Here is a 26,446-nt window from a genome sequence, read left to right as displayed (position 1 = left end):
CCCCACAAATTCAGGCATTTTACACAAGTGTATTACAGTCCAATGTAGTTTTACTGACTGAAGCTTTTTATAGCAGCATGTAACAGGCATTACAATAAATTCCATGAAGCAGCATTTCACATACTCCTGGTGCTTTCCTTCATGCTGTTAAAACATTCTCCATCATCTAAAGCATGAAATCAGAGCTTGTAATGGCAACATTTCTTAAACTGGTGATGAAAATATTTTTTAGAATTAAAAGAACAGCACAGATTTTACACTTTTGGGCTCTACTTTAGCACGCACCTAACTGCAAGTTCAGTTCCCTTACCTTGTGAGGCTCTCCAGACACAAAGGAGAGGACTGGGCACTTCCAACTTGCCAGACTGGTGTAACTGATTACTAATAAGCAACACAAACTCATGTCAGATGAGAAGCTGCACCATAACTTCTGGACAAGTAGCAAACCTGTTGGAACGCAAAGGCAAAATTTCCACCAGCTTCTTTAGGTCCAAGATTTCAGTTAGTGGGCCAGAACCCAGTATCATACAGCAAAATTCTTGGTTACATCAATTCAGATGTGGTCTGAGGTAAGGCCTGGGCAGGTTCACAGTGAATTCTCTATGCTACAAAACCTAATCAGAGCCTGTTTGAAACAGGTGGAGACAAGAGAAGAGGAATCACTTTTTTCCCTCTTTGCTGCTAGGAAGAGTTCACCTAACTCAGATATAATGTGAGCACTACCTAAAATTTGACTAAATAGAAGTCCCATCCTGCTCAAAGAAACAAAGGCCAGGGTGTCCCAAGGCTCTTGCTCTCCACCCTACCTCCAGTGGCCCCTGTTTCCCGTGAGCCTTCCCTCACCCACAGATTCCCTTCCCGGTGTTTGAGCTGGGCCAACCACACCGTGCAAGGTCTGTAGAGAACCAGCACTCCCCTGGTTTCACCCATGAGCAAGAAATTCACTGCACAACTGGCCTCAACCAAGCACAACATAAAAGCCATACATATAAATAAAATAATAACTACCTCATTTCTTCCTTGCATTGATTCTGCTTTTATAGGCCATCTTTGACTTTTGGTAAACGTGCTGTATTTGCTTTAAAAAAATCTCCAAATGTCACGAGAACCTGCAGGGCTTTTTGTGAAACAAGTCCCAGCTGAGTATTCTCACAAAACCAAAGCTATGAGTGTAAGGGTATCAAGGAGGTTTTGGCCCAAAGCAGTATCATACTCATACACATTTTGCCTGTGTTTAGACAGCGTTTAACCACTTATGACCAATCTCTCACTGTCCTTGAGGTTAAAGTAATTTTCACTATCTGCCTGCAAAGGCTGAAAAGATGCCCAGCTGCTACAGTTCTGTCTGTGTCTGGTGACCATCAACCCTGATCCTGTGCCAGGAATGTGGCTGGTTTTGAACTGGAAATTCATTCTCTGTTTACTGGAAGTCTGCACAAATACTGTTAAGCTGAGCAGGACAAGAAGAGAAATCACGTAAAGAAATACAAGTGTGGATCCTCTGGTAGCAATTAACAAAAAAGTAAATAATGATAACTACTCTTTCTCACCTAACTATAGTACCCTTGTCTCAGCTCTCTTCTCAGTGACAAAGAACCATTCAAGTGATTCCCAAGCTAGCATCAGCAGTAACATGTCCTCTTGATTGTAAGTTTCTGAGAAAAGTAAACTTTGGTTTAGTTTTCTAACAAGAAAACAAAGCCATAAAATAAATCCATGTCACTCACAGTGTCAGAAAGAGTTAACTTCTACATACATTCTCCTACTGTCATCAACAGGCAGATTTGGTGACAAGAAAGATTCTGGAGGCTTCTGGCACGGTTTCTGAAGGATGTGGAGGGAAAAGTGGCATTCTCTGGAAGGGATGCTGGAAATGCCAAAGGATCTGTGCTTGGAGGACGTGTGAGAACGCTGAGCATGGGATTGTGGCTCATCCCCCCATGCCTGCCCAGCAGGGTCAGCGTTTGCCAAGTCTCCTGAATAAAAACTTTTATACTTTCAAAACCAGGGAAACAGGAACTGGCCTAATTACAAAATAATGATGTATCAAGTAAAAAACTAAAATTATTTTACTACAAATGGATTAAGACAAATTAACATCTGTGTTTGAACATTTATATATTTTGTTAATGAGTAGCATTTACATGTGAACAATTCTGTAATCTCCTGGTGGCTTCTAAGAACACCACAAAGGAAGGATACTACGATGAAATGACAAGTCCAAGTCCTTCTGCAGCTTGCACTTATCCAGCCAGCCTTGACTGCTGCCATGGCTTGGGCAATGGAGCTTTGGGAGAATATTGTGAAAAAACATTCAATGTATACGAGAGGAAAAGAGTCAGTTTTTGACTTTGCCCTTTTTTGCAGGGAGTCGCCCTGTTGCTTCAAGGTATTTATTAATTACTTCTTCTTGAGTGCTGGGCGAACACTGTTGGTATTTACAGTATTCCATTGTATATTCACCCTTTCCCTGTAGAGTTGGAGAAAGAACAGTCAAAGTAAGGACACAAACAGTGTAAACTTATTTAGCAGGCCACACCCTCATCTGTGAAATATATGCAGTAAGTGTGCATGATGAACCATACATCATGTACTGAGGCACACACATATGTGATACAAACCCACACAGAAGCTGGACATGGTTCCTGTGAACAAGACTTTAAGACCACTTGTGGTTCCTACCACATGAGTGTGATAATTCTGCTTCAAACCTAAAAGTGACTGCAGTATTCATACCAACCCATTTGAGTGCCTACAGAAAACCAACACTTTTGTGTCCTCAGATGTGGAACAGTGGATTTTATGTCACACACACAGACTCACCCAATTCAAATGCATTCAAGAGCATATAACCACAGGCATATAGATATAACTTTCTGGCACTGCTGCAAAAAAATCTCTTCTACCTGCAGACATCCATAATTCAAGGCATATGCCTAAACTTTTACAGCCTGTGAATTTAATACCTGTACTGATACCGACCACTTAGTATCGCTTACAACTCTGAATCTCTTCTATCCTCAAGCACAAAAGAATTTTCTGGTCAGAAATGACACAGCTAACAATAGCTATGCTACTTAGAAAGCTACAGTTAATGTAATAGCAAAACCTCTAAGCTTATTTTCTGATTCTGCATTTGATTCTTATTGCTTTTACTGTTGCATACATTGTGTACAATGATGCAAATCAGCATACTTGATTTACAGAAATTAACATGTTTTAGCAAAAAGTCCAGTGAGTACATACCTCTGTGCAAGACCTCAACTCAGTAGCATATCCAAACATATCATTCAGTGGCACCTAAAATCCAAAAACACTCTTCTTGTAAAAACATGTTTTTACATCAACCTTGGTTATCATCCAATTAATCTCAATTACAATTGCAGAGTCAGCAAAATCTGGTGCTCTTTTTAAACAGTAGTGATCTAATTATCTATTTTTGTAAAATACCTCTTGTTTCAACTAATTTGCATTCACAACATTTTTCTAGCAGGAAACCCCCAAAATTCCACCAGAGTCTGAATGCCCCACATATTGAAATACCCCAGACTCAGTAATCTGTGACACCGAGCATGAGATTAAGCTTGATATAACTCAAGACTGCAGCTCTAAACAATTTATGAAGCAGAAGCAATGCAGTGTGTAGCCTGCCCTTAGCTAAGGCAAACAATGATTTATCTCACCAGCCCCTGAGAACACACCTTTTTTGGGGAAAAAAAAAGGAGGATTGAAGACAAGTAATTTGCATTTATCTGCAATTATTACATTAATGCAGGCAACAGCTAAAGGAAGACAGCAGACAAAAAGATCTTCTCCTGAGCTCTATGTGCCTGTGTTGCTGCCTAGATTTGTTTTGGGTAGCACAGCCGGCCCATCTCAAGCTGGAGAGTGCTATTTCTTTCTCTGCCATCATCTGACTTTAGGTCATTAAGCTGGCTTCTCTGGAGCAAGATAAATCTACAATAGGTTTACTAAGACTGCACAGTACATTGTTGTGCTTAGCTGCTGAAAAACTAATGTCATGTTTATCCACTGAAAAACACAGCTACAAGTTTACATACATTAGACAGGAAGTAAAACAGTAAAGGGAGTTGAAAGGCAGCACAAGAAAAGGAAAGGTCAGGAACCAGTAAACAACACAAACCTCAGCATAAAGAGTAAAGTAATCCTCTGCACCATCTTGTCCTGTGATCACGCCATGGCGGCGATTAATTCCAGCTATCACTGCTCCTTGGAATTCCGTGGGTGCCATCACCTCCACCGCCATAACAGGTTCAAGTATACGCACAGTGGCATTCTCCATAGCTGGAGTGGGAAAAAAATAATTAAATAATCAAACATTAGACAACAAGCCTGATGTAATTCGAGGTACCCCTGTGTATACCAAAGAGGTGTTTTATGGTTAATGCTAAGTGCTTTTCACATCAGTGGGGGAAAACAATTATCAACTATGTGGAATTCCAGCTCCCCTGCCTTTCATTCCTGAGACTGCAATGCCAGAGGGCACACGGTTTGATAAAATGTTCTTTTTGTAAACTGCCTAAAAATGAAGCTGTTGGTATTTCTGTACTATAAACAGGATTTATCCAAATAACCAAAAGAACTATTGTGCCTCCTTTAAAATGTCTATAAACTCTTGCAGATATTCTGCTCTACACAACTGGTCAAACTTTGAGTGTATCCATAGGGTACACCAGACAAACAATGAACCTATAGAAATGAGTACATTAGATTCAGCTCCAACAATCAGGAAGCGAGCAGGACCACAGATCCAAATGACCAGATTTATACCTTGCTTCATGGCTCCTTCTCCTGCTCTGATGAAAGCGATTTCATTGGAGTCCACCATGTGATGTGCACCATCTTCTAGGACAAACCGCACTCCAGAGATCCTGTGTCCTGACACTAGACCTTTTTCACATGCTTCTCGGAATCCCTGTGAAATAACATCTCCCAAGTTAGCAGCCTGTAAACCAAAACAAAGCCTAAAAAACCAAGCAGCATTAACAACAGCCTGCAAAAAACATTAAACTTAAAAACGAAAGCAGTAGTAACAAAAAAACCGCCACCAAACCACACCAAAATCTTCCATGTCTAACAGCAATCCTGCATCTACCCAATGGACCTTCTTTCTTGGTAAGATAATAGTAGAAAAAACAGCAGGAAAAACTTCCTATTCCCAAGCATTTGGAAACTTTGTACTATCATTCTTTGGCACCTCAGTTCAATATTGCTCTTTTCAAAAAACAGAAATCATGTAACAAGCTAAGGACAAGAAAAGGAAATGCCTCAACTCAAAACTTTGCTTTGGTAAGGGACTGTACGATCAAAACCTAAAAGAATGCTCTTTGTGGAAAGAACTACTCTAACCACTTAACGAAAGAACAAAAGTCTTTTAAGACTGCAGGCTTTTTCCAGGATTTGGCAAAAATCTTTAAGTGTTGCATCATGTAGCAATGAAGGAATTATTTTGGGTGAATCCATTACTGTAAGAATTCAAGGATCATGGTAGGTACTAAATTAGGACGTGGTAAATTATACAGTTTCAGACAGACAGAGAGGAAGGCTGCATAACAGAGAAAAAATAAAGAACATTTGGTAATTCATGCAGGAAATCCAGCTTAATTACAGTTTCCTACATAGCTGGCCTCAGAGAAGTCACAAAAAAAAGTTACATATTTCAGGGTTAGAGATGAGAATCGTGTGGCCACGATCAAAAGGAGAAGGGAGCCGTTAAAACGCAGATTCAACAGGAGGCTTGTTTGATTGTGAGACAGGAAAGCCTACCTTCTGTATGGAGACACTGCTGTGGAAACAGAGCAAGCACACACTACCAAAGAAAACAAACAGCAGCTTCTAAATTAAGTGGAAAACCTAGGAATGTCAGAAATGAAAGAAAACCACACAAATGTGATTCTGCTTCCACTGAAGTAATAGGAAAAGCTGCCTTGCCTTGGGCAAGGCAGTCACAGTAAATGTGAACTGTATAGCAGGAAAACAACCAGTATTTTTTACATGATATACACACACAGAAATAGTTTGTACCTTTTCAATAGCAGGCACGAATTGTTTTGGAATATTTGTCCCAATGGTTCTGTCTTCAAACTCTACTTTTGTGTAGTCCTCTGGATTCAGGGGCTCAAGCACACCTATAACTTTGCCATACTGGCCTGCTCCACCAGTCTGTTTCTTGTGCGTATACTCAAACCTAAGAACAAAACCATGTTACTCATTACACAAACCACAGTTTTCTACAAAAAGGAAAAAAAAAGTTCCCATTCTTCATTTTGCTTTATTCTGTTCGGTTCTGTGTAGACAAAATGGCTAAACACTGTATAACAGCAGATGAAACAACAGCTTGAGGCCATTTAACGCCCAAAGAGGGCGCACCAGGACCCACCTTGCTGAGAGATTTCGGTGAGTTAAATCTCACAGAACACAGCCTCGGCAAGCAACGCTAATAAAGCCTGATTACCTTTAGGCGTGTGCTTTTTATTGACTTGAGTAACAAGATTCTTATTGCTGTTTCTGCGCATACCTACAGTTTCCACCCACAAAGTACTTTGATGTTAAGCACAGATGCTGAACAAGGGGATAAGCAGGGAAAAAACTTGTGAACACGAAGTGGTAAACGATTTTTAAGCTAACCTGGAGGGATGTGAATCCTCTCCAGAACATCTGCCCGCGGTCCCACCGGCTGGGCTGCCACCGGTTCCACCGTGAGCACTCGCTCCGGTGCCTGGGGGTGGAACAACCCCCGTGTGTCAGGGCTCCTCCCCGCAGCCACCAGGGCCAGAGGGGAGAGGCCAGACCAGGGCAATCCCAGCCCGGCCCCTCTCCCCACCGAAGCACCGCGGGGGCGGGAGCCGCAGCCGGCGGCGCGCCCCGCTCCGCCCCGGTCGCTTCCTGCGGGAGAAGGAAGCGGTTACCTTTCGCCATGGAGCTGCCGCCGAGCCACCACTCCGCCACCCGGGCGGCGGCGCTGGCCGCCTGCTATGTCAGCTACCGGCGGGGGAGCCCCGGGCGCGGCCTGGCGCTGCGGACCGTTCGCAGCGGCCGCAGGCAGGTGAGGGCCGGGCGGGGAGACGGGGCAGGCTGCGGCGCCGGGCCGGAGCTCGAAGAGGGCGGCTGGCAGGTTATCTGCCTCCCGAAGGCGGGCAGCGGCATCGCTTATCGCCTCGGAGGGGCTGACTGGCAGGCTGCGAGCAGGGCAAGGCTGCCTCGGGAAGGCAACAGCACACACAGGCTTAGTATAAGGAATCCAGTTAAAACTTACTTCAGTATTAAGCCAAGCTGCACATTATGGGACAGAAAGACACAGCGAGCCCAAATACTGGACAAATACGTAGTATACAAGACTAGAGATTAAGAGGTACTAATCAGGTGCACATTAAACAAGTGATCTTAACATGGCAGGAAAAACTAGAAGAATATCCTGTCTCTGTATGGGTCCTGTAGAGAATCACACTATGCAGAGCTTCCCTTCACAGTAGCTAGAATATTTTACACAATGCAAAGTCATTTCACAAAATAAATGATCTTAATGTTTTTCTTATTTAGGACATCGATGGTGTTGGGCGTAAGTACTGTCTGGAATTGGTGTTAGAAGATGTCCTTGACAAAGTGAGTTCACATTTATTTAGTTAACACACTCTGTGGGCAGAAGTTGGCACTACTGGCACGTAATAAAAATGCTTCGGTTTATGCTGCTGAGGCCAGTGGACACACCAGTTAATAATACTTGACCTCACGCTTCAGATTTTTCTATACTTCAAATCAGGGGAAAAAAAAGGCTAAATTTTACCATAATGGAACCCCCACTTCTTTCACCATAAAAGCCCTAACATCTGGTACCTACCACTGTAACACAAGAAAATGCTTGAGGGATCACAGGGACATTTCAGCATCATTCAGTTGAAAATTGCAGTTATTTGAACCCACTACTCCACCTGAAGAGCCCAAGTAACATTCTTTTGCACCACAACCATTGCCCTTTCTGTCACTGCAGAAAGAAAACTACCCTTATAGTATATTCATAGAAATACTATGAATTTAACTTTTTCTTAGATAATCAACAAATCTATATAGGCCAGACTTACAGAAAAACAGCAACTACATACAGAAAACAAAAATCTTAGAACTACAAATTACCAATATTAAACATGTATTTAATCAAGTATTAATACACATAATTACTCCATAACAGGACAGTCCTGTTAACTGCACTGCTGAGGTTCTTCATCATCTGGGCAACAAAAACATTGCTCCAGATGTGCAATTCACAATTGAAGGAGAACTTAAGAACACAGATGAAGCAGATAACATATTCTACAATCGAATCAAGAGCCTGGAAAAAGAGCTTGTGGCAGAAAATATACCAGGTACAAAGAAGGGGCTTGGGCAAGAAGGAAGTTTTTGAGGCAACATCTCCATGACCAGAAGCAAACGTGAGCTCAGCTGGTAGTGGTTCATGATCCCTATGGGACCCCTACTGTAAAAGCCAGAGCTGAGGGGGATCGGGCCATTAGCCCTACTCTGAATACGTGCTGACTCACTTTCTCTTATTCACAGTGGTGTGTCAATCACAATAATAGTAGCTTTATTCATCATTTATGAAATCCACAACCTCTATATGATTTACGTGTGACTTCTCTTGAAAACCACCTGCTACTGTCACCTCTTCCTTTACCAGCGTACTCCTTACTACTTGTCCCTGTCCTTGGCCTTCAGACCATCAGACACCCCCACTGTAGTACTAGGGTCTGCTCTTACTTTAGAGCAACCACTGTCTTGAAGACTTTATAGAATGTATATTAAGAGAAGGAAGTGGGAGAAAAACACAGCAGTGATGCAGCAGTTCTTCCACAATTATAAGGAAGATGTGTGACACCCAGTGAGGACCCTAACTGACTTGAGCACCAAACCTTACTATTAGGTGATAAGGTTCTGTTAGTGGCTGCAACTATGTGAACTTTGCTTTGTTATTTTGTTTGCCAGACAACCACGGCAACACATCCCCAGAAATGGAGCCCATCCGGCTGCTAGCATGGGTTGCCTCTGGCTATGTGATATGGCAGAACTCTACTGAGAACACCAAGTTCCAACTTGCCCAAATTAAACATGTGAAGCAAGTGGTAAGTTATCATCAACGCCCTGCAAGAAAAATACCATCTATGAGCTAAGGAGTTGTGGCATATACTGGATTACAGCTGTTAAGCAAGAAACCTCAGATATAACTTAACTTCTCAGTCTGGTTCATTTTTAAGCCAGTGTTCAGTTTTTGTTTGACCTAATCCTTCCTTCTAACAAATCATAAGTTCTTCAGGGTTTATTTAGATCATTCCTCTTCATAATTTTGCTTATAGAGACCATGTTTTCTTGGCAAGAGCAGCATTTTACACTTACTCAGTTAAGAAAATTAACTCTCCACTTTAAGGTCATCACATTGATTACAGTTTTATATTACTTTCCTGCCTTCCATCTTTAGTGTAGGCCAAGCTGACAGTGTTCTTGCATCTGCATAAGATGCATTGGAATACTGTCCTTTATAACTTGATCTACACCATGATCTAGCAATCAGTCACAGTGATACTGCTTGATGTCTGCAATAGCTGTGTCCAGACAAACAGCAATGGGCTGCACCTCAGATTCAATAAAACAATCTACAGTGCTTCTGTTTGCATTTGCTAGTTTACCACAAAATGCTAATCAAGAAAGTATTGATGTAATTCCACTCTCATTATTACCTGGTTTACTTCATCCTCTCCAGACTTACTAATTTTTAAGGGGGGGGGGGAAACCTAAAATTAATTTGTTGATGACTTATATCAACATGATGAACATTGATTAAAGTTATGATAAAATCTTAATTCAGGAAGATGTGTCACAAGACAGAAAGGGAAAAGGATACTTCAGAACAAAGTATTTGCTGTTTTCATTTATTTCTGAGCAGTTACAAGTGAAGTGTTTATCTTGTGCAGATCTGGATCTGCCCTAAGCTAAGCAATAACTGGAAAATCTCACTGTAGCTGTTCAAATTACGTCAAGTCACTAGCTGCCACTATCAACAGGCCATGGAAATGCCTTGCCTGGAACAGGCTTAAGTAATAAAGCAACTTGCTTTCAGAAAAGCTATTGTTAGAGCAGGTTAGGGGTTTGTTTTTAAAGTATTAGAATTTAATGGTAGATTCTCCCCATTCTTCTCTATTTGGAGAACATATATCATAAGTTAAGAATAACTCCTAAAGGGATGGTCAACCTGAAATTAAAGGAAATTTAGTATGCGAGCTAGGGTAAAGAAAAAGGGTTTCATATTTAGAAAACCCAGTAGATCAGAATTCTTCAGAACAGACATTTAGAGCCCAAATGTTCTGCCACTCGGAACAGACAGTGAGTTCACAGGAAATTCTAAGGATGAAAGAAATGGGGAAACTCCTTCCGGGAGCACTGTTTGTTAAGGTTTTGCTCCCTCTGATGGCTGTCTTAAAGCAATTCACAGATGCTGCAGGGCTGTGCATGAGCAAGATTAAAAAAACCTTCTTTAACAAACCAGATGAATTTAAGGATAAGGCAGATGCAATAATATTAAAGTAAACCAGCTGCCATTTCTCTTCAATAATTTTGTTCCTTTTTTTCCCCTGAACAATAGATACATAAAGAGTATGTTCCAGTGGCCAGTGTATGCACTGTTGCTCACACAGTCACTGGTAACTTGTAGACCATCTGGAGTGTTTTCCAAGTCCTATACTACTGACAATTTTATTTAGTATTATTTGGGTTAAATTGACGTCTTGTAGAATCAGGTGTTGCCTTCCCAAATGAGTTCCTGAAGCTGAGTTAAATCTAGCTTCTTTAAGGGAGGAATTAGCACAGGTTTAACATTCAGTCTCTCCAGTGCAATTTTTGAGATCACAGAAAGAGAAAACAGTATCTTTTTGTTTTGTTATAGTGACTAAGCTCCATTTGCTTTGTTTCATTTGGTTATCATAAAAATTCTCTGATGTATTTCAAAGAGAACTGAGTCACTTTTTTTAAGGCAAGGGAAAGCTCCCCATTCAGCCCTTTTCATCTTGTCTTTCCAGAAAAGAAGTGATGAGTATCTTGAATTTGACTACATGATTCTACTTCACGAAATGGTGTCACAGGTAAAGTCTTCATTTCTAAAAAGACCTTTTTAGAGCGGACAGTAATTTTCAGCTCTTTCTGGGCCTTCTTGGGAATGCCAGAAGTTCAATATATTGTTCATTCACAGCTCTCTCCTCCTGGGAGGTACTATTGCCAAACTGGCCAGAGATGAAGGGAAGCAGCAGCTGCCTGCATCCAGGACTGCTTAGCTGCATTCCAGCTGGAGATACAGAGCGCTTCTATGCTAAAGGACAGCAGTGCTGGACCAGTATAGAGAGGCACCATCTAACCCAGCAGTTCATGGAAGAAAGCAGCAGAAACTTTGGTTCCCAAACCAGCATTTACATTGTATACTATTCTCCATCACAATTTTGAGATCTGAGCAAGTGTTTTCATAAGAAAAATACAGAAAACTTGAAAGAGAAGTTCCTGATTGTGCAACCTCCTGTAATAAATCATCCACTGATAATAATCAGAGATCTCACTCCCACTTACAGCTCCACTGCTTCCTATCCCACTACATTCTCAGTCGAGGCACCTATAGTGCTTTTAGTTCCTAAATTTTCTATTAAGAAAAATTCCAGAGAAGCAGTAGCTAACTCACTGCAGAACAAGTGCACCAGTTTTTCATTGTGCTCTGTTCAGTGAAGGGCAAGTGTCCCAAAATAGCAGTAAGAGGGGAAATCCAACATAGACAAGCTCGAGCTGCAAAACTTGCTGAGATAAGAGGAAAAATGTAGTTGCAACAGCATGGAGCACAACACAGGCTGAAAGAAAACTTGCAGGAGACCTTCAGATATTTGGACAGGTCACAGAACTGTGTGTTACATTGCCTACCCTGTGCTGTTGCTAGATCAGCTACTTATACTCAGCCCAGATATGGCTGTATTGCAGCAGTCAATTCCTGTTTGGTAGCACCCAAAGAAAAAATCTACAGTGTTATTTTCTACCTACAGGAGATCATTCCCTGGCAAATGACAGTTCTTTGGCACCCACAGCATGGTGTTCAAGTGACACAGGAGAGCCGTCAGCCAAAACACGCATCAGAATAATGAACCACCTGATACAGCAATTGAAGAAGCTCAAATGCTACAATAAGCATCTGAAGGGAGGCCAGAGAAGTTGATGATGGTGGATACACAACCAAGGTACGAAGAAGTTAAGGACTTTGACTTCTTCCTCAGCTAAACTTTTCCTGTACATTGTGCTTTGATCTGATAATTCAAAGGGCAATTTCCCTGCTATATAATCAAAGTCTGCATCAATATATGTATAAAAAAGCTGTGTTACCAGAAAGAATACTTACGGCACAGGGGCAGAGATGTTCTCCCTAAAGGCAACTTTTGGCTTTCCCATCGTGCAGGGGCAGCCGTATTCTCTTTCCATTCGCTGCAGGAGAAAATTAAATAAATAACTGTTCAGTTGGAACAATTTATTGGAAATCATTTTCCTGACAGATCTTTCTGACAGGAGAAACTTAATCAAGGGTAACCAGGTTTTTAGGTTTGAGGTTGGAATGATTTTTGGTGTCTTGGTATTTTGTATTTTTTGTCTTTTTTTAACATCACAAATTGTTGTCATTTTGCAGTCAACCTTGTTTACGGCCTATAGCTTTAGATACAGGAAAAGGGAACAGCAGTAGTTATTCTACTCAAATTTAAGTTTTTAAAGACAAAATCCATTTTTAATTAATTCTGTCAACATTTCAGATACATCTATTTTGTTAGACTACAATACAGAAATCAACTTGAAAGAGACAAATAAACCACTAACTATTCCCTCCTGCCTGCATAATTTCTTATTATAGAATGATACATTTAAAACCACAGAAACATAGTATTTCTCCTGTAGGAAACTGCCAACAATAAAATGAATTATAAGCAAAGGCTGCCTAAGCAAAGCATAGTGCTTAATACGTTTTTATGGACTTGAACCAAAGAGTTAAAATATTCCAGGCATAAGTTTCACTGAAATACTTTACAAGCCTTCAAAATAGAACCACTGGAGAGGAAGAATCTTCAAAAGCTGACTAAGAAGTTAAGCTCTTCCCTAAGCAGCTAGCATTCACATTAATTAGTGCTTTCTGCTGGGAAGATCTCAAAACAGCTGTCCCATGACAACCCTGATTACACTAAAGCAAATGGAGCTGTACATCTCCAAACATCTTGTAAACTTGATGTGCGCTTAAACACCCAATTACAAAATCAGGCATAAAGACTGGCATCAGTTAGGCCATCTGCAGATAGATTCTGGTCGCAGACAAAAAGGAAGGAGAATTCTTGATGGAAAACCAGCAAAAGTAGAATCCACAGAATCTGCTTTCCATTATTACCTGGGCATAGATTTCCAAGTGCAGTTCCCCCATTCCAGAAACAATGGTCTCTTTGCTCTCATCATCAAAATGGGTTCTGAACGTGGGATCTTCCTTTGTAAAGCGGCTCAGGCCTTTTGCAAATTTATCAAAGTCATTCTGAGAAACAGTTACACAAACAAGAAAACGTTAGCTCAATAACCAGAAGTTGCACAACAGAAAGGCCTGAATTTCTTCCTATTAACTGCTTAGCACTCTGACTCTCATGAGGTTATTTTCTGAAACACAGCCACACATTTATAACTGTATTTATCCTTCCAGCTACTTTGAGTCCATGTTTACACAGGTCAAAGACATGCATCTTCTTTATGGCTAAGAGATACCATCTAACGCAGTCACATAAGAATATATCATTCAGATAATGCAGTAAGTACTTCAGATAAAACATTTGAGAACACTGCTCATTTTAGTCTGCAGTTCCATATTTAACTGCTAACCTGCATAAAATTATAAAAGCAGCAAAGGAAGGTAAACTCAGTCAGAAGAAGGCTGATTCATAGGCTCTTCCTACCTTGTTGGAAGGTTTCATAGCTATTGAAATGACAGGATCAGGGACGTGGATTGATTCCTGCAATAGCCATAAACAAGAGATCATACAACTGAGTTCCACTACAGTTGCTGATGTCATTTCTCCAGAACAGTTTGGTCACAAGAACCCAGGCTTACAAACGGGTGGATGACTGTTTTACTTATCATCTACTCTGTATCTAATAGTGTAACAAAATAATGTAACTCCCCTGAGGATTACTACAAGGCTATAACATAATGCATGCTATACTGCCAGCCACAGTATTTCCAACCTAGATGTACTGGATTTCACACTAGTGAGAAGTCTGCTTCCTTGAGATTTTGTAAGTATATATATAAAAAAAAAGACCCCAACCCAAACTGATGTATTTAAATACATATACAAATACATAGCTTAATCCTTTTGAATAACAGCATCCACTTCTAACAGTTTGCTAACACTGAAATAATATTTGATTTCAAGCATAGTAAATGGGTGTGTATCTCTCTTGCCCATACCATACTTCCATATACTCAGGCTTCATGAGGTATAACAAATAGTCATAAGAAGTATTTGTGGTTGTATATACATCAGAAAATATTTAAACTGAACAAATGGACGAAGCGTTGCCTGGCATGCTTTAGTGTGAGGTGTCCCTGCCCATGGCAGCGGGGTTGGAACTAGATGATCTTAAGGTTCTTTCCAACCCTAACTATTCTATGATTCTATGATTAAATTATTACAAACATACGACAAAATCCTGGCAGATTTCAATGCGTGAGGCATACAGAAGAAAAAGCGTACTTACCATGGAAATGTCAGTACTGGTTTTATCAGTGAATGTATCCCCACTAGCGCAGTCTATTCCAAACAGCGCACATATGTCTCCTGCATAAACTTCATTTACATCCTTAAGAAGATAAGTTTACTATTTAGATAACACTGAAAGGCATCTTAAAACCTACGCCTGGTTTTAAGAAGATACATAAATAATGTGTTAAAAAGCCTGAAGTTAAGCTCCTTTGAAAACTGAAGGTTTGATAAAATGCTCTGTAAATCTCTCTCTTTATTCAAAGCACAAAAAGGAAACCTCAGCTTGGATGCTAACTTACTCTAGTTTAAGGATGTGAAGCAAGCAACATACTATGTTTCATCAGGCAGTTCTGACCCACCTATAGAGTTCAGGAATCCTAAACAGGAAAGACTGGTATTTGCAGCTGTTTTAGTTTCAGAATTGTATTCAGTAATCATGTGGAAGAAAATTTTTGTGCGTATTTTGCCAATCCTACTTCCCCTCTCCCAAAAATATGGAGTGTGAGAATAATACCACAGCTGGCTTTCTTTACCTATCACCTCAAAGCCATTTGATAATGCTTCTTGGGCAAAGATTCTTCCACTTCAGTGGAAGTAATACACTAGAGATCATTTCAGTTTCTTGAAGAGCACTATTAAGTGCTAGAGGCAAGTATGAATTAACAACAAAAGCAGAACTCTCACATATCACATCGTTCAGAAATAGCTGAAAGGCAAGCAGCTCGTTTGGTGAGAGCAGCTCAAAAGGCAACCCATGTAGATTGCACCTTTCACTCTCACCTCCATGTTGTCTGAATGCATACGGACAAGTCTCTGTACACGCACTCTCTTCCCAGTCCTAGTATTATATATATAATCGGATTTCTTCAGCATCCCCTGATAAACTCGAATATAGGTTAACTGCCCAAAACGTCCAGCCTGGAATAAAAATTCATTAGAAGTCAGATATAATCATTCTGGGAGACAAAACTACTACTATTCAAAGCATTCAAAGTGGTGACTGACTAAATGCTTCTGATTTGAATTTACATACTAGATATGTAAATGAAACTGGTTTTGAGATAGTCTTAGCTTTCCCTTAGCTCTGTAATGGAACTTGGCAAGTCCTGGCAATTTTCTTTACTTCACCAACTTTACCACTCCTAGACGTTCCCAGCAGAGGCATATACTACCTACCAATCTAGCCAGCCCTGTCCATATGAAATCTGAACTGCTACTCACTAGGTAGAAAACAACTTATTTGGTTAAAACTGTGTACTTTTTCACCTCTGACTCTCTTGCATTCCATTGTTTTCAACTTCAAACAAAACTAGGAATTTTCTTTGAAAGTATCTGAAATAAACCCACAAAACCCCCAAATTTTCAGGTTTTAACCAAGAAAATCATTCAATATTTGAGGGACATAACCCATTTAAAAATTTCTAAATTGGCAGTGTTCGACACATTAGTGGAATTTATGCTTGAAAGCAGTTTTTAAAAAGAAATAAAATTTAATTTAAATAGAAGCTGATTTTTTTTGTTTGTTGTTTACACAAGTTTTGGTAGTACCATCTTTTTGGACTCATTCTGTTTTCTACTGAAATCACCAATAATGAATCTGAATACCTTCCTTTCTCCTTCAAGATTAGCACAATGAGATTACAACTTCTGCTCCACAGAGCTCAGATCCTGGTAGCATGGAAAATTTGCAAGCAACTGAATAAATCAGCTAGGTAATGCTCTGGACATCCATTCTCCAGAAACTTTCAGTTTAGCTCTACTATATACACAGCAGCCAAGTGAAAAAGCCATCACATGCAGAAACAGACATACTCAAAATACAAATCTTTAAATGTGTGCTTTTCCCCTAAAATGAAAGGCACTTCCCAGGCATTAACGACAAGCCATCAGCAGCCTGCTGCAAGTAGAACTTGTGTAAATTAACTCTTGCAGGAAATGCTTTGCTTCTCTACTGGGTTTGCTGCATTAGGAAGGAAAATGGTAACAGCTTACCTCCAGTTTAAAAGCAAGGCCTATAAAAGGTTGGGAATCATCTCGAGCAGAGTTCAAGAGGAACTTGGTTTTGTGCTCAGAACCCCTTAAAAACAGGGATGAAGAGGGGGTTTACATTATGAAGCAAACATAGCAGTGTCCTCTAAACATAAGCCATACCCCAGCAAGTCCCAAGGGCCTTCAGTTCCACAGGTTTATAACAGAGGCCTAAAGATGCTGACATATGTAGCTTCCATATGCAGCTCCCATATGCTCAGAAAGCATCTTAGAGAAACTGTAGCAGATCCCTAAAAGAAGGACAAAACTATGACAAGTTTCACTAGTCCTTCGTATCATCCAACTATTTTGCCCTGAAAGCAACTGATCATACACTCAGACACAACTCATTAGCAAGTATGGTTTTAGAGCGAAGAGACACTGCAGTATCTCTCCTGACAATGCACCACACGTGAAGTTTAGTCTATTTTAGCAGGCAGACATTAGGGGCAGTGAGAGGCATAGCAGCAGAGAGGAGTCATAAACTGTATTTATAGCACCGTTTCTGTTCAGCTATGATTATACTGTCTGAACAATTTGAGCACGTTATGAAGACCTGATGGCCGCCTCTAAGCTAAGACTGAAATGTTAAAGGCAATTTACTGCCTCAGATGTTGGGTTCCATGCTATTTAATTGTGAAGGTACATCTACTTCAACTAACACATCCAAAGAATAAAACGTTCTTTACACATTTCACATGTGCTCTCTCCTCTACTCTAAGTGTGGGTTTAAGGGTTGCCATTAATTTCTAACTAACTAATCAGATAATAATTTTTCAAATTTAATAACTAATGTATTAAAAATACCACCATAAACCCTCAAATGAGAGATGAGCTTCCTTAGTTTTGGCAGTTTGTGCAAAATTACGGTGGCATTACTTAATACAAATGGGAAATGATCATGGATTTTGTTAATATTGCCTGCTACATATTACACTGCTTTGAAGCCCGACTGCAAGACCCCACCAGATGCTCGCCACTATACTTACTGCTTGTTAAGGATAGCGTAGTTCTCAACCTCTGAGGGATTGGGGAGGTACTCCAGGACAGCATCCAGCAATGGCTGTACTCCTTTGTTCTTTAAAGCACTTCCCACAAGTACTGGGGTAAAGGATTTCTTCAGTGTTGCTCTTCTGATTGCAAGCTGGAAAATACCAGTGCTTTACTCTCCTCCTGCAGCAACTTCAGAAGTCTGATGCAGTACCAACCAAGCAGCAGTCAGATGGTCTTTTTGCTGGTCATCTCTACTCCTGGAGTAAGGCGCCCACTTATACAGTCTCCTGTACAACCCCTACACAGTGCTTCCCATAAAACTTGCTCACCAGCATTCTTTATTCTTCATCTTAAATCCAACTTAAAAATGAAAATGCCTAAGATAAATACCAGGATAACCTCCAAATACTCAGAAAGAGTTTCTTGATTCTCTGCTGGTAAAGTCAGGGTTCCTTATTTCTGTTTTGGATGCCTCATTCCCCGTTTAGCTAATGTCAGGAAACAATACATGTTTAAATTTGTGAAAGTAAAAAGAGATGCTTCAGTATCTCCATAGTTCTTTAAACTATGGAAAACTCTTCTGAAAGAGGCAATTAGGTAGGGAAGGGATATTTGGGTAAGTGCCATACTGAATGAATTATCACTTTTTTATGAAGGATGTTTTGAAAGCATAACTGAAGAACGTCTTCACATTCATCTACAGACCTGCTGAAGTTGCACCAAGTGTCTTGGGAATCTTTCCAGGACATCCTGGCAAACTGAGCAAGATAAACTGCATGGTTATCTCATGGTTATTCAGCATCTCTCACCAAAGCACTACACAATGTTACAAAGTATAACTGAGAACCAACAGCTTCCTTAACAGTGATCGTAGATGTCTTCCATAAAGGTGGACAGAAGCTATCTGCCCCAAGGAGTTAATTACTGAAACGGAGATTGCCACTTCTGTCCCACCTCTCCCTGCCACTAGAGGATGCCATCTCCCTGTGCTTACCGAGGCCCCCACTCCAACCAAGAGCAGCTCCTATCATTGATAAGCTAAAAGAAATGAATTCTCCTTGATAGAGCAAGTTAACCACATCGTCTAACCCAGGAGTTATTTAAGGTACCCAAAGACAGATGGCTAAGCTATCTTCTTAATTAACAGAGAGAACAGTGGTTCCTTAAATTTGTTGAGGTAATGACTTCACCAAAATAATACAAGGTAAAAATCCTACATCATCAATTCTGCTCATCTTGCCCATGTCTGTTCTCTAGAGCATTGGAAATATGGCTGTGCCGAGGCCTGGTGTTTTTATTAGGCCACGTGTTTTCAAACAAAGCAACATGACTGCAATTTGTCCTCATCAACAATTACCTCAGGGGAAAAAGTAATTTTATTTTCATATAAAGATTATAGTCACTGAGTGCCGCAATGAATACCTGGGACACATCAGTTCCTTAAGTGCAGCATTATGGAGAGCAGCAAATTAGGCGATGCTTAAGCAAACATCATATGCTATGACTGTGGCATCCAGGAGTGATGCTTAGCATCATTTCCACAAAAAGATATTTTCAGTGGAAACTTGGCTGCTGGCCACTGAAAGAAAATCCATCTTCAGGGACATATTAGTACAAATTAACCTGCATCTGCAGTACTACAGCCATTAGACCTATAATTAATTGGCTTTCAGAACTGGGAAGCAGAGGCATGCTGAATAGACAAATTCATCTTGGTAACAGATTTCCTCTCCAGCAGGAGCTATTAAAAACAGCTTCTTGCTAAAACCTCTCACCTCTTACAGCAATACAGTATATTCACACTAGTACCACTCCTCTGCCAGGGAAAGGACAGATCCTTACAGGTATCTCAAACTGCTATTACGTTTCTGTATTTATCAAAGTAGAGAAGAACTGCTTCATAACAGGAATAGCTCAGGCTTCATAAAGTAACATTTAATTAATGGAATAACCAAATGTCTGGTTATCAATAAGAGAAATGTTTTCTTGGTACTTTTAAAAAAAACCTTGTGCTTCTGTCTCAAGCCAAGTTGGGATACACAGATTCCTGTAAATTCTTCTGGAGACTTTGATCACCAGTAGGTCAGCTAAACCAATTAAAAAATAATCCCAACCAAAACACCTCCAAACCCAAGGTCTGTAGCAAAGTTACAACGAAATCAAAACTCAGAGGTCAGGAAGACTCAGATAACCAAACCTTAGAGGACTTGCAACACCCATTAGCTTTGAGGGTCTGCCAGTCCTCTATATACCAAGAGAGAGCGGGCAACTTCCAGGCAAGCAAGCACTGCAAACCCAACAGGGAAAGGACAACCATAGAGGCAATCAGGCACTGCTAACAAGCCAGATATTTAGAAGAGGACTTACTTTTCAAAGTTATTTTTTAAAGTCGCAACCTCAGTGATCACATCTGACTCAAACTCAGCTGGCCTAGCAAGCTCCACTCTGAGAAATAGCCTATGCTTATAATGTTTATGTCTCAATTCAGCTTGTCTTCTTTACCTCCCAGCTGCAGGCAAAAAAAAGCAAAAGGAGGTGGAAAGCGGCATGTCACGCAAGCTCCAGGCCCCAGGGAGACTCCGTGCAACATCACTGCTCAAATACAAGCTGTTCTATCTCCAACAACAGTTCTCTTAGAAAAAGCCATCTGCCTGCAAGGCTCTTCACACCTCACTTTTTCATTTAATCACATCAGCAACTGCTTTCCTGCAGCAGTTTCAATTTTTTACTAATAACTATTAACAGCAAGCACTGTAAGATTACTGCTTAAGTTAACTTTTGACACTAGCAAGAGGTGGTGGCAAACAGCAAGCTGCATCACAAAAATCTCTGCACTGACCGTGTATTAAAGAGAAAAAAAAAGCCATGTTTAGATCCAGCCCTTGCTGTGGTTCCCCTGCACTACCGTATGCCAAGGCACAAAGCCCAGCAGACTGCTGCATGTCAACAGCCACAGGTCATTGTCTTGAGTTACATATCCACCCCGTGGGGCTGAGCAATGAATGCAAACCAGCTTAACACTTCTTCTGCAAGGGTACATGTCCTCAGGTTAACTTTATGCTCACAGCTCAGCAGAAGCAGGTCCACATGCAGCACAGGCTCTCTTACGCTCATGCTGGGATAGTCAAGCTTTGCACCTGTCCTGCCTAAAAAGCTAATACTACAGTAGCTCAAGGGGCATAATTAGTCAACGATAATCCCTGAAGAAGAGGCTGCCATCACATGTAATGATCTGCAACAGTATGTGCAGATTGCCAAGTCTGACACAGAACAGCCTAAGCAAAGGAACACAGGTTAGCCTGCTGTTCAGCCTCTCTGGAACTGCACAACAGATCTCATCCTGGACTGAACAGACTTCCACAAAGACTGTAACCACAGCTGACATTCCTAGGCCTCCCTGACACCTTTTACTACATGGACATGGTCTTGAGGAAACAGTGACATCAAACTGTCACAAGAACAAGTAACTTTCAGTCTATAGCCATCTGATACTCGGAAAATGATATTATTCATTACCTCTGTGAGTATCCCTTTTTGTTGGCATGTCTGCCACTTCACATCTGAAGTATTTTAAAATTAATCATGTCCCAATTTCCCCCCACTTTCAAGAAATGTAACTCTCCTTTTTTTGAAAACTGTATTTTGTCCTAGATTCATTTCCTCCAGCATTTCCAACTCAAATCATTCAAGTTTCCTTCTAATGTACTGCTCTCTTCACTTCAGAGGAACGTAATCAATGCAAATACAAAACAAGGCAGGATTTCCTAGGCACAAAGACAACTTACAGCATCTCAACAACTGACTTGGTGTGGGACACGAAGTAAGTCAAAACCATCAAGCTGTAACACAGGAAGGCAACAGGATGACAAAATTACTAGCTGTATCTTTGAGTCATTTTCTGGTCCCTGAAGGGCACACACCAGCTCAGACTTCCCAGTGAAAAAAATCAAGAAATAAATCTGAAATGGGCCCTCAACAAGGAGTGAAGTGGGTGTCCACCTGTGGGAGGTGACACACCAGAGAACTTAAGCAAAAATAATTTCTTCAAGACCTCAAGAACTCTTTTATTAGGAGATGAGAAAGGGAGGAAGATAGGGACAGAAAACAGTGAGGTAACAGTGCTATAGGAAGAACCACCACAATAAAGTTACCTTTAACTCAGCAGGTGTAGGAATCTTCTCTTCCAAAAACAGCTCCCCAAGTTGATCATCTGAGTTAGCAACGCATTCAATCAATTCCCGACGTCTCTCTGCAGCCTCAGCTCTAAATTCAGCTGGAATTTCATCATACCGAAGATTCTGGCTATACACACATAAATAACATAACCGCTTTAAAGGAATACTGCATGAAACAACCTTTCAATCACTAATCATTGGGATGACCTGCCTCACCAAGAAAATTCATTCGTGACATGGATATTGGGGGAGGGGTAAGAAATCACATAAGAATATCAACATGTTATCTTCGATGATTTAGTAGGTTTCTTTCCACTCATAGTAGGAGCTTGCAAGGATGCAGGGTAACCTGTTCAACAACCTCACCCACATCTTAATCTTCATCCCAGAAAGTTCAGGCCAAATCCATGTTATCAGTTCCCGTTAGAAAGCAATTCTATTTCTCAGGCTGGCAAGTGTGGTTACCACCCCTTCACCCTACTTCAGTTAGCACACAATTCATGCTGCCACTGCCCATCACTAAACCTGACTCTGCAGAATCATTTTGCTGTAACCTGAAGAGCTGAAAGGCAGTATCTCAGCACTACCACAAGCCATATCCCTAACTTCCCAAAGAGTAGGCTTTTTCATCTCTGAAGAGAAACTGCAGGAAGTTGCAAAAAATGCCAGCTCTAGCTAAGAAATATGCAAGTTTAAAAACTTACCCAAGCTCACCATCAAAATATATAGCTTTTTCTTCAATGAGATCAATAATTCCTTTAAAGTTTCCCTCCAGCCCAATTGGAATCTGAACAAAAGCTGCATTGTGTTTTAACTTGGATCTGAAAAAGTGAACAAAAAAAACTAATTTCTATATATGTGCTCCAGATAGTCTTCGAACAGCATATCACTCCTACAAAATCACTCTTTTTCTCCTTTAGACAGTGCCAAAAATCTACCAATACTGATGAAAAATGCCCAGTTCCATTTTAACCTGAGTGATAGCGAGCCGTCTATATCTCAACAGATATACTGAGTGACTTTCATGGGAAAGAAGGCCGTGCAAACTGTTTTCAGAAAAATTACTTGATTTATGGGAGTTGCTTCTCCCTTAATACATATTAATGCACCTATCTTATTTCATCACTTGATCTCACATATCAAATTAGGCACAGAGACTGCAGGTAAGGAGCAAGCAGGACTTCTGTTATCCGAACTAGAAACCATCCAACCCTATGTCATCTCCCTACTGAAAGCTGCAGTACATTTGCTACCAGGATCTAGGAAAAAAATTAAAAAGGAATTTTCAAAGTGGCTCCAAATATAGTTCCATCAAAATAATAAATACCAACCCCCCAAATTTTGATCTCTGCAAGCTCAAGCTGACACTAACATTTGTTTTTCTCGAGAAAATTAACGTATTTCACAGGTCAGATTAAGATTTCATCTCAAGTCAGGTATTACCCTCTAGTTGGCAACTACAGATCTAAAAAAACCCTTTTCAGTATTTTTCCTTAACCTGCTATGTGAATACTTCAGGTTTCACAAATAATTTTAAATGATAAATACCTCAACTGTTGTACTGCTCTGGCTGGACTAGAGCCCTGTCTGTCCAGTTTGTTGATAAATGTTAAAAATGGCACATTGTAACGTTTCATTTGCCTGTTCACTGTTATTGTCTGGCACTGAACTCCTCCAACAGCGCAGAGAACCAGAATAGCTCCATCAAGAACTCGCAAAGATCTCTCCACTTCAATTGTGAAGTCCACATGCCCTGAATAATAAAAAACCCATTATTCACAGATGAGAAAAGATAATAGAAACTGTTTTCTCATACAAGCAGAAAAGAGCAACAGCCAACAGAATCATTTTGCAGCTGTACAGAAAGAGTCACATTAGCTCAGCTTGAACGACTACTGACCCCAAAGACAGCACCATGTTCTATGCATACATGAACTTCGACAACGCTTGTGAGGCAGACTGATGAAGTTTAACCATGACAAGTGCAAGGTCCTACACCTGGGTTGGAGCAATCCTAGGCACAGCTGCAGATTGGGCACAGAAGAAATTCAGAGCAGCCCTGTGGAGAAGGACTTTGGGGGTGTTGGTCAATGAGAAAATGAACATGAGCCAGCAGTGTGTGCTTGTAGCCCAGAAAGCCAATCATATCCTGGGCTGCATCAAAAGGAGTGTGACCAGCAGGTCGAAGGAGGTGATCCTGCCCCTCTACTCTGCTCCCGTGAGACCTCACTTGGAGTACTGTGTGCAGTTCTGGTGTCCTCAACATAAAAAGGACATGGTACTGTTAGAACATGTCCAGAGGAAGACCACGAGGATGATCAGGGGACTGGAGCACCTCCCATATGAAGACAGGCTGAGAAAGTTGGGGCTGTTCAGCCTGGAGAAGAGAAAGCTGCATGGAGACCTCATAGCAGCCTTCCAGTATCTGAAGGGGGCCTATAGGGATGCTGGGGAGGGACTCTTCATTAGGGACTGTAGTGATAGGACAAGGGGTAAAGGGTTAAAACTTAAACAGGAGAGGTTTAGATTGGATATAAGGAAGAAATTCTTTACTGTTAGGGTGGTGAGGCACTGGAATGGGTTGCCCAGGGAGGTTGTGAATGCTCCATCCCTGGTGGTGTTCAAGGTCAGGTTGGATGAAGCCTTGGGTGATACAGTGTGAGGTGTCCCTGCCCATGGCAGGGGGGTTGGAACTAGATGATCTTAAGGTCCTTTCCAACCCTAACTATTCTATGATTCTATGAAGGAACAGCAATCCCAACATGTTCAGAACTGCCCTTACCTGGTGTGTCTATGATGTTGATGTTGATGTCTTTCCACATGGTGTATGTTGCTGCAGATTGAATTGTGATTCCACGCTGTCGCTCTAGCTCCATTGAGTCCATGACGGCTCCAACTCCATCTTTACCTTTCACCTTAAGGAATAATAATAAAGTGCTAAAAAAAAGGGTGGGGGAAATTCAGTCCAAGAGTTTACCAATAATTTTGCACATGCAAGAGTGGTGCTTTCTACACTAAGTATCATCTTTCACGCAGTGAAGAAAAGCAGATATGCCAGCAGTTCTTGAACTACAAGCAAGTCTTTTTTTTCAGCTTCATCTGCAGCTTTATTATACTTTACTGTGAATTTAACACAGTAACATCCTGAAGCTAAGAATTGCCTCACTGTGCACTGTTTCTCACAGTCATCTTTGGCTATATCAAAAGAAACACATACCTTCAATCATTTCATTACCATGGAGATGGTAAAGAAGTCTTGAAATAAGATTTGAAGTATTCTGAAAGAGGGAGGACACTGCAGTAAAGGAGAGATTTCTTTTTATCCCCTTGCCTTCCCGTTATTTTTAAAAGAGTATCAGGAAAACCAGCAGAGCTTTAGGATTCATTCTCAGCTTGGCCAGAAAAGCCTTGAAGGGCCCACCAAGCACAGCTCCCTCACACCGTGCTGACAAATAAGTCAGAGCAACACCACAACAGCATCCAGCACAATCAGCCCATGCAGGGTGTTTCCGGAGTCCTCTGAAAACCAACCTCATGCATCTGTGCAATCCTGCCCGTATAGAAAAGAATTCTCTCCGTTAATGTTGTCTTCCCTGAGTCGATGTGGGCTGAGATCCCAATGTTCCGGATCCTCTCATTGGGAAGGAATCCTGAAGAACAGTGCCTACAGGAGCTCAGGAGAAACTGAAAGGCAAGAGAATATTGCTGGTTTTGCTAGGAGCAGATCGAACGCAGACCACTGCATCAACAAATGAACTTCAGTCAACCGCCTTTCTATGGCTTCTGGCCAGTCTACGATCAATGGGTCATCTGGAGCAAAACAACCTTTCCAAGCTCTCACAGGGCCACCTCTAAGCTCTACACCACACTCGAAGAAGCCAGGTGACCCCTCCACGCCAAGTCCCGTGTTTCAATCCCACGCTATTCTCGACTCCTCTGTTCCTCCTCCTGTTCCTCTGACCGATCCTCTGCACCTTTCCCTGCAGCTGATACGGTGCTTCCGGACAGGTCTGTCCTCTCCCCGCCACCATCCCTTCACCCCAGCTCCTCTCCCGCCGCCGCAGTAACCAGGGCTGCTGGCGCGCCCGGCCACCGGCATCTGCGTCCGGCCTCTCACAGTCCCCTCCTCCTCAAGCCTCAGGTGAACTCGGCCCTGCAGGCTTCGCCAGGCGCCGAAGCGCCGTGCCCCCTGGCCTCCTCCGCAGGGCGCCCGTACTGTCCTGCCCCAGGCCGGCCCGCGCCCCTGCAGCCCCTCACGAAATGGCCGAGGCCGTACCTGCTGCCGCCGGCGCCGCTGCTGCTTCTTCAGATGCCCCCGCGCCAAGCCCGTCCCCAGAGCCCGCAGCATGGCTCCCGTCCGCCGCCGAAGTCGGCCCGCAGTGCTTCCGGGGCTCCACGCATGCGGAGCGGGCCCGGCAGCAGCAGGGGGTGAGA

At 41.6% G+C, this 26,446-nt stretch overlaps 2 protein-coding genes across 3 annotated transcripts; one reads left to right on the top strand and one right to left on the bottom strand.

Annotated features, from left to right (window-relative positions):
• Positions 1-36: 36 nt before the first annotated feature.
• Positions 37-26,436, bottom strand: GFM1 (G elongation factor mitochondrial 1). The gene is made up of 18 exons (XM_031042683.2): positions 26,289-26,436; positions 25,544-25,696; positions 24,795-24,927; positions 23,561-23,765; positions 22,717-22,833; positions 21,989-22,139; positions 17,834-17,988; positions 16,809-16,893; positions 15,597-15,734; positions 14,812-14,913; positions 14,007-14,063; positions 13,457-13,594; positions 12,431-12,513; positions 6,046-6,208; positions 4,792-4,936; positions 4,145-4,305; positions 3,247-3,300; positions 37-2,470 (listed from the first exon to the last, which is right to left on the bottom strand). The coding sequence occupies exons 1-18, from the start codon at positions 26,358-26,360 to the stop codon at positions 2,339-2,341; spliced, it is 2,244 nt and encodes a 747-aa protein (XP_030898543.1). The 5' UTR covers positions 26,361-26,436; the 3' UTR covers positions 37-2,338.
• LXN (latexin) lies at positions 6,843-12,902 on the top strand. Of its 2 annotated transcripts, none has more exons than XM_031042684.2 (6): positions 6,843-7,066; positions 7,561-7,623; positions 8,207-8,381; positions 8,998-9,134; positions 11,082-11,144; positions 11,252-11,480. In XM_031042684.2, the coding sequence occupies exons 1-6, from the start codon at positions 6,938-6,940 to the stop codon at positions 11,294-11,296; spliced, it is 612 nt and encodes a 203-aa protein (XP_030898544.2). In that variant the 5' UTR covers positions 6,843-6,937; the 3' UTR covers positions 11,297-11,480. The 2 variants fall into 2 exon arrangements, with proteins under 2 accessions (XP_030898544.2, XP_005142038.2); XM_005141981.3 differs by lacking the exon at positions 11,252-11,480 and adding an exon at positions 12,081-12,902 and having other exon boundaries at positions 6,898-7,066.
• Positions 26,437-26,446: the final 10 nt, after the last annotated feature.

Source organism: Melopsittacus undulatus, chromosome 6 (genome assembly GCF_012275295.1).
Source record: "Melopsittacus undulatus isolate bMelUnd1 chromosome 6, bMelUnd1.mat.Z, whole genome shotgun sequence".
Lineage (NCBI taxonomy): Eukaryota > Metazoa > Chordata > Aves > Psittaciformes > Psittaculidae > Melopsittacus > Melopsittacus undulatus.
Note: the sequence above shows the minus strand (reverse complement) of the source record. Positions and strands in the feature narration are given on the sequence as shown.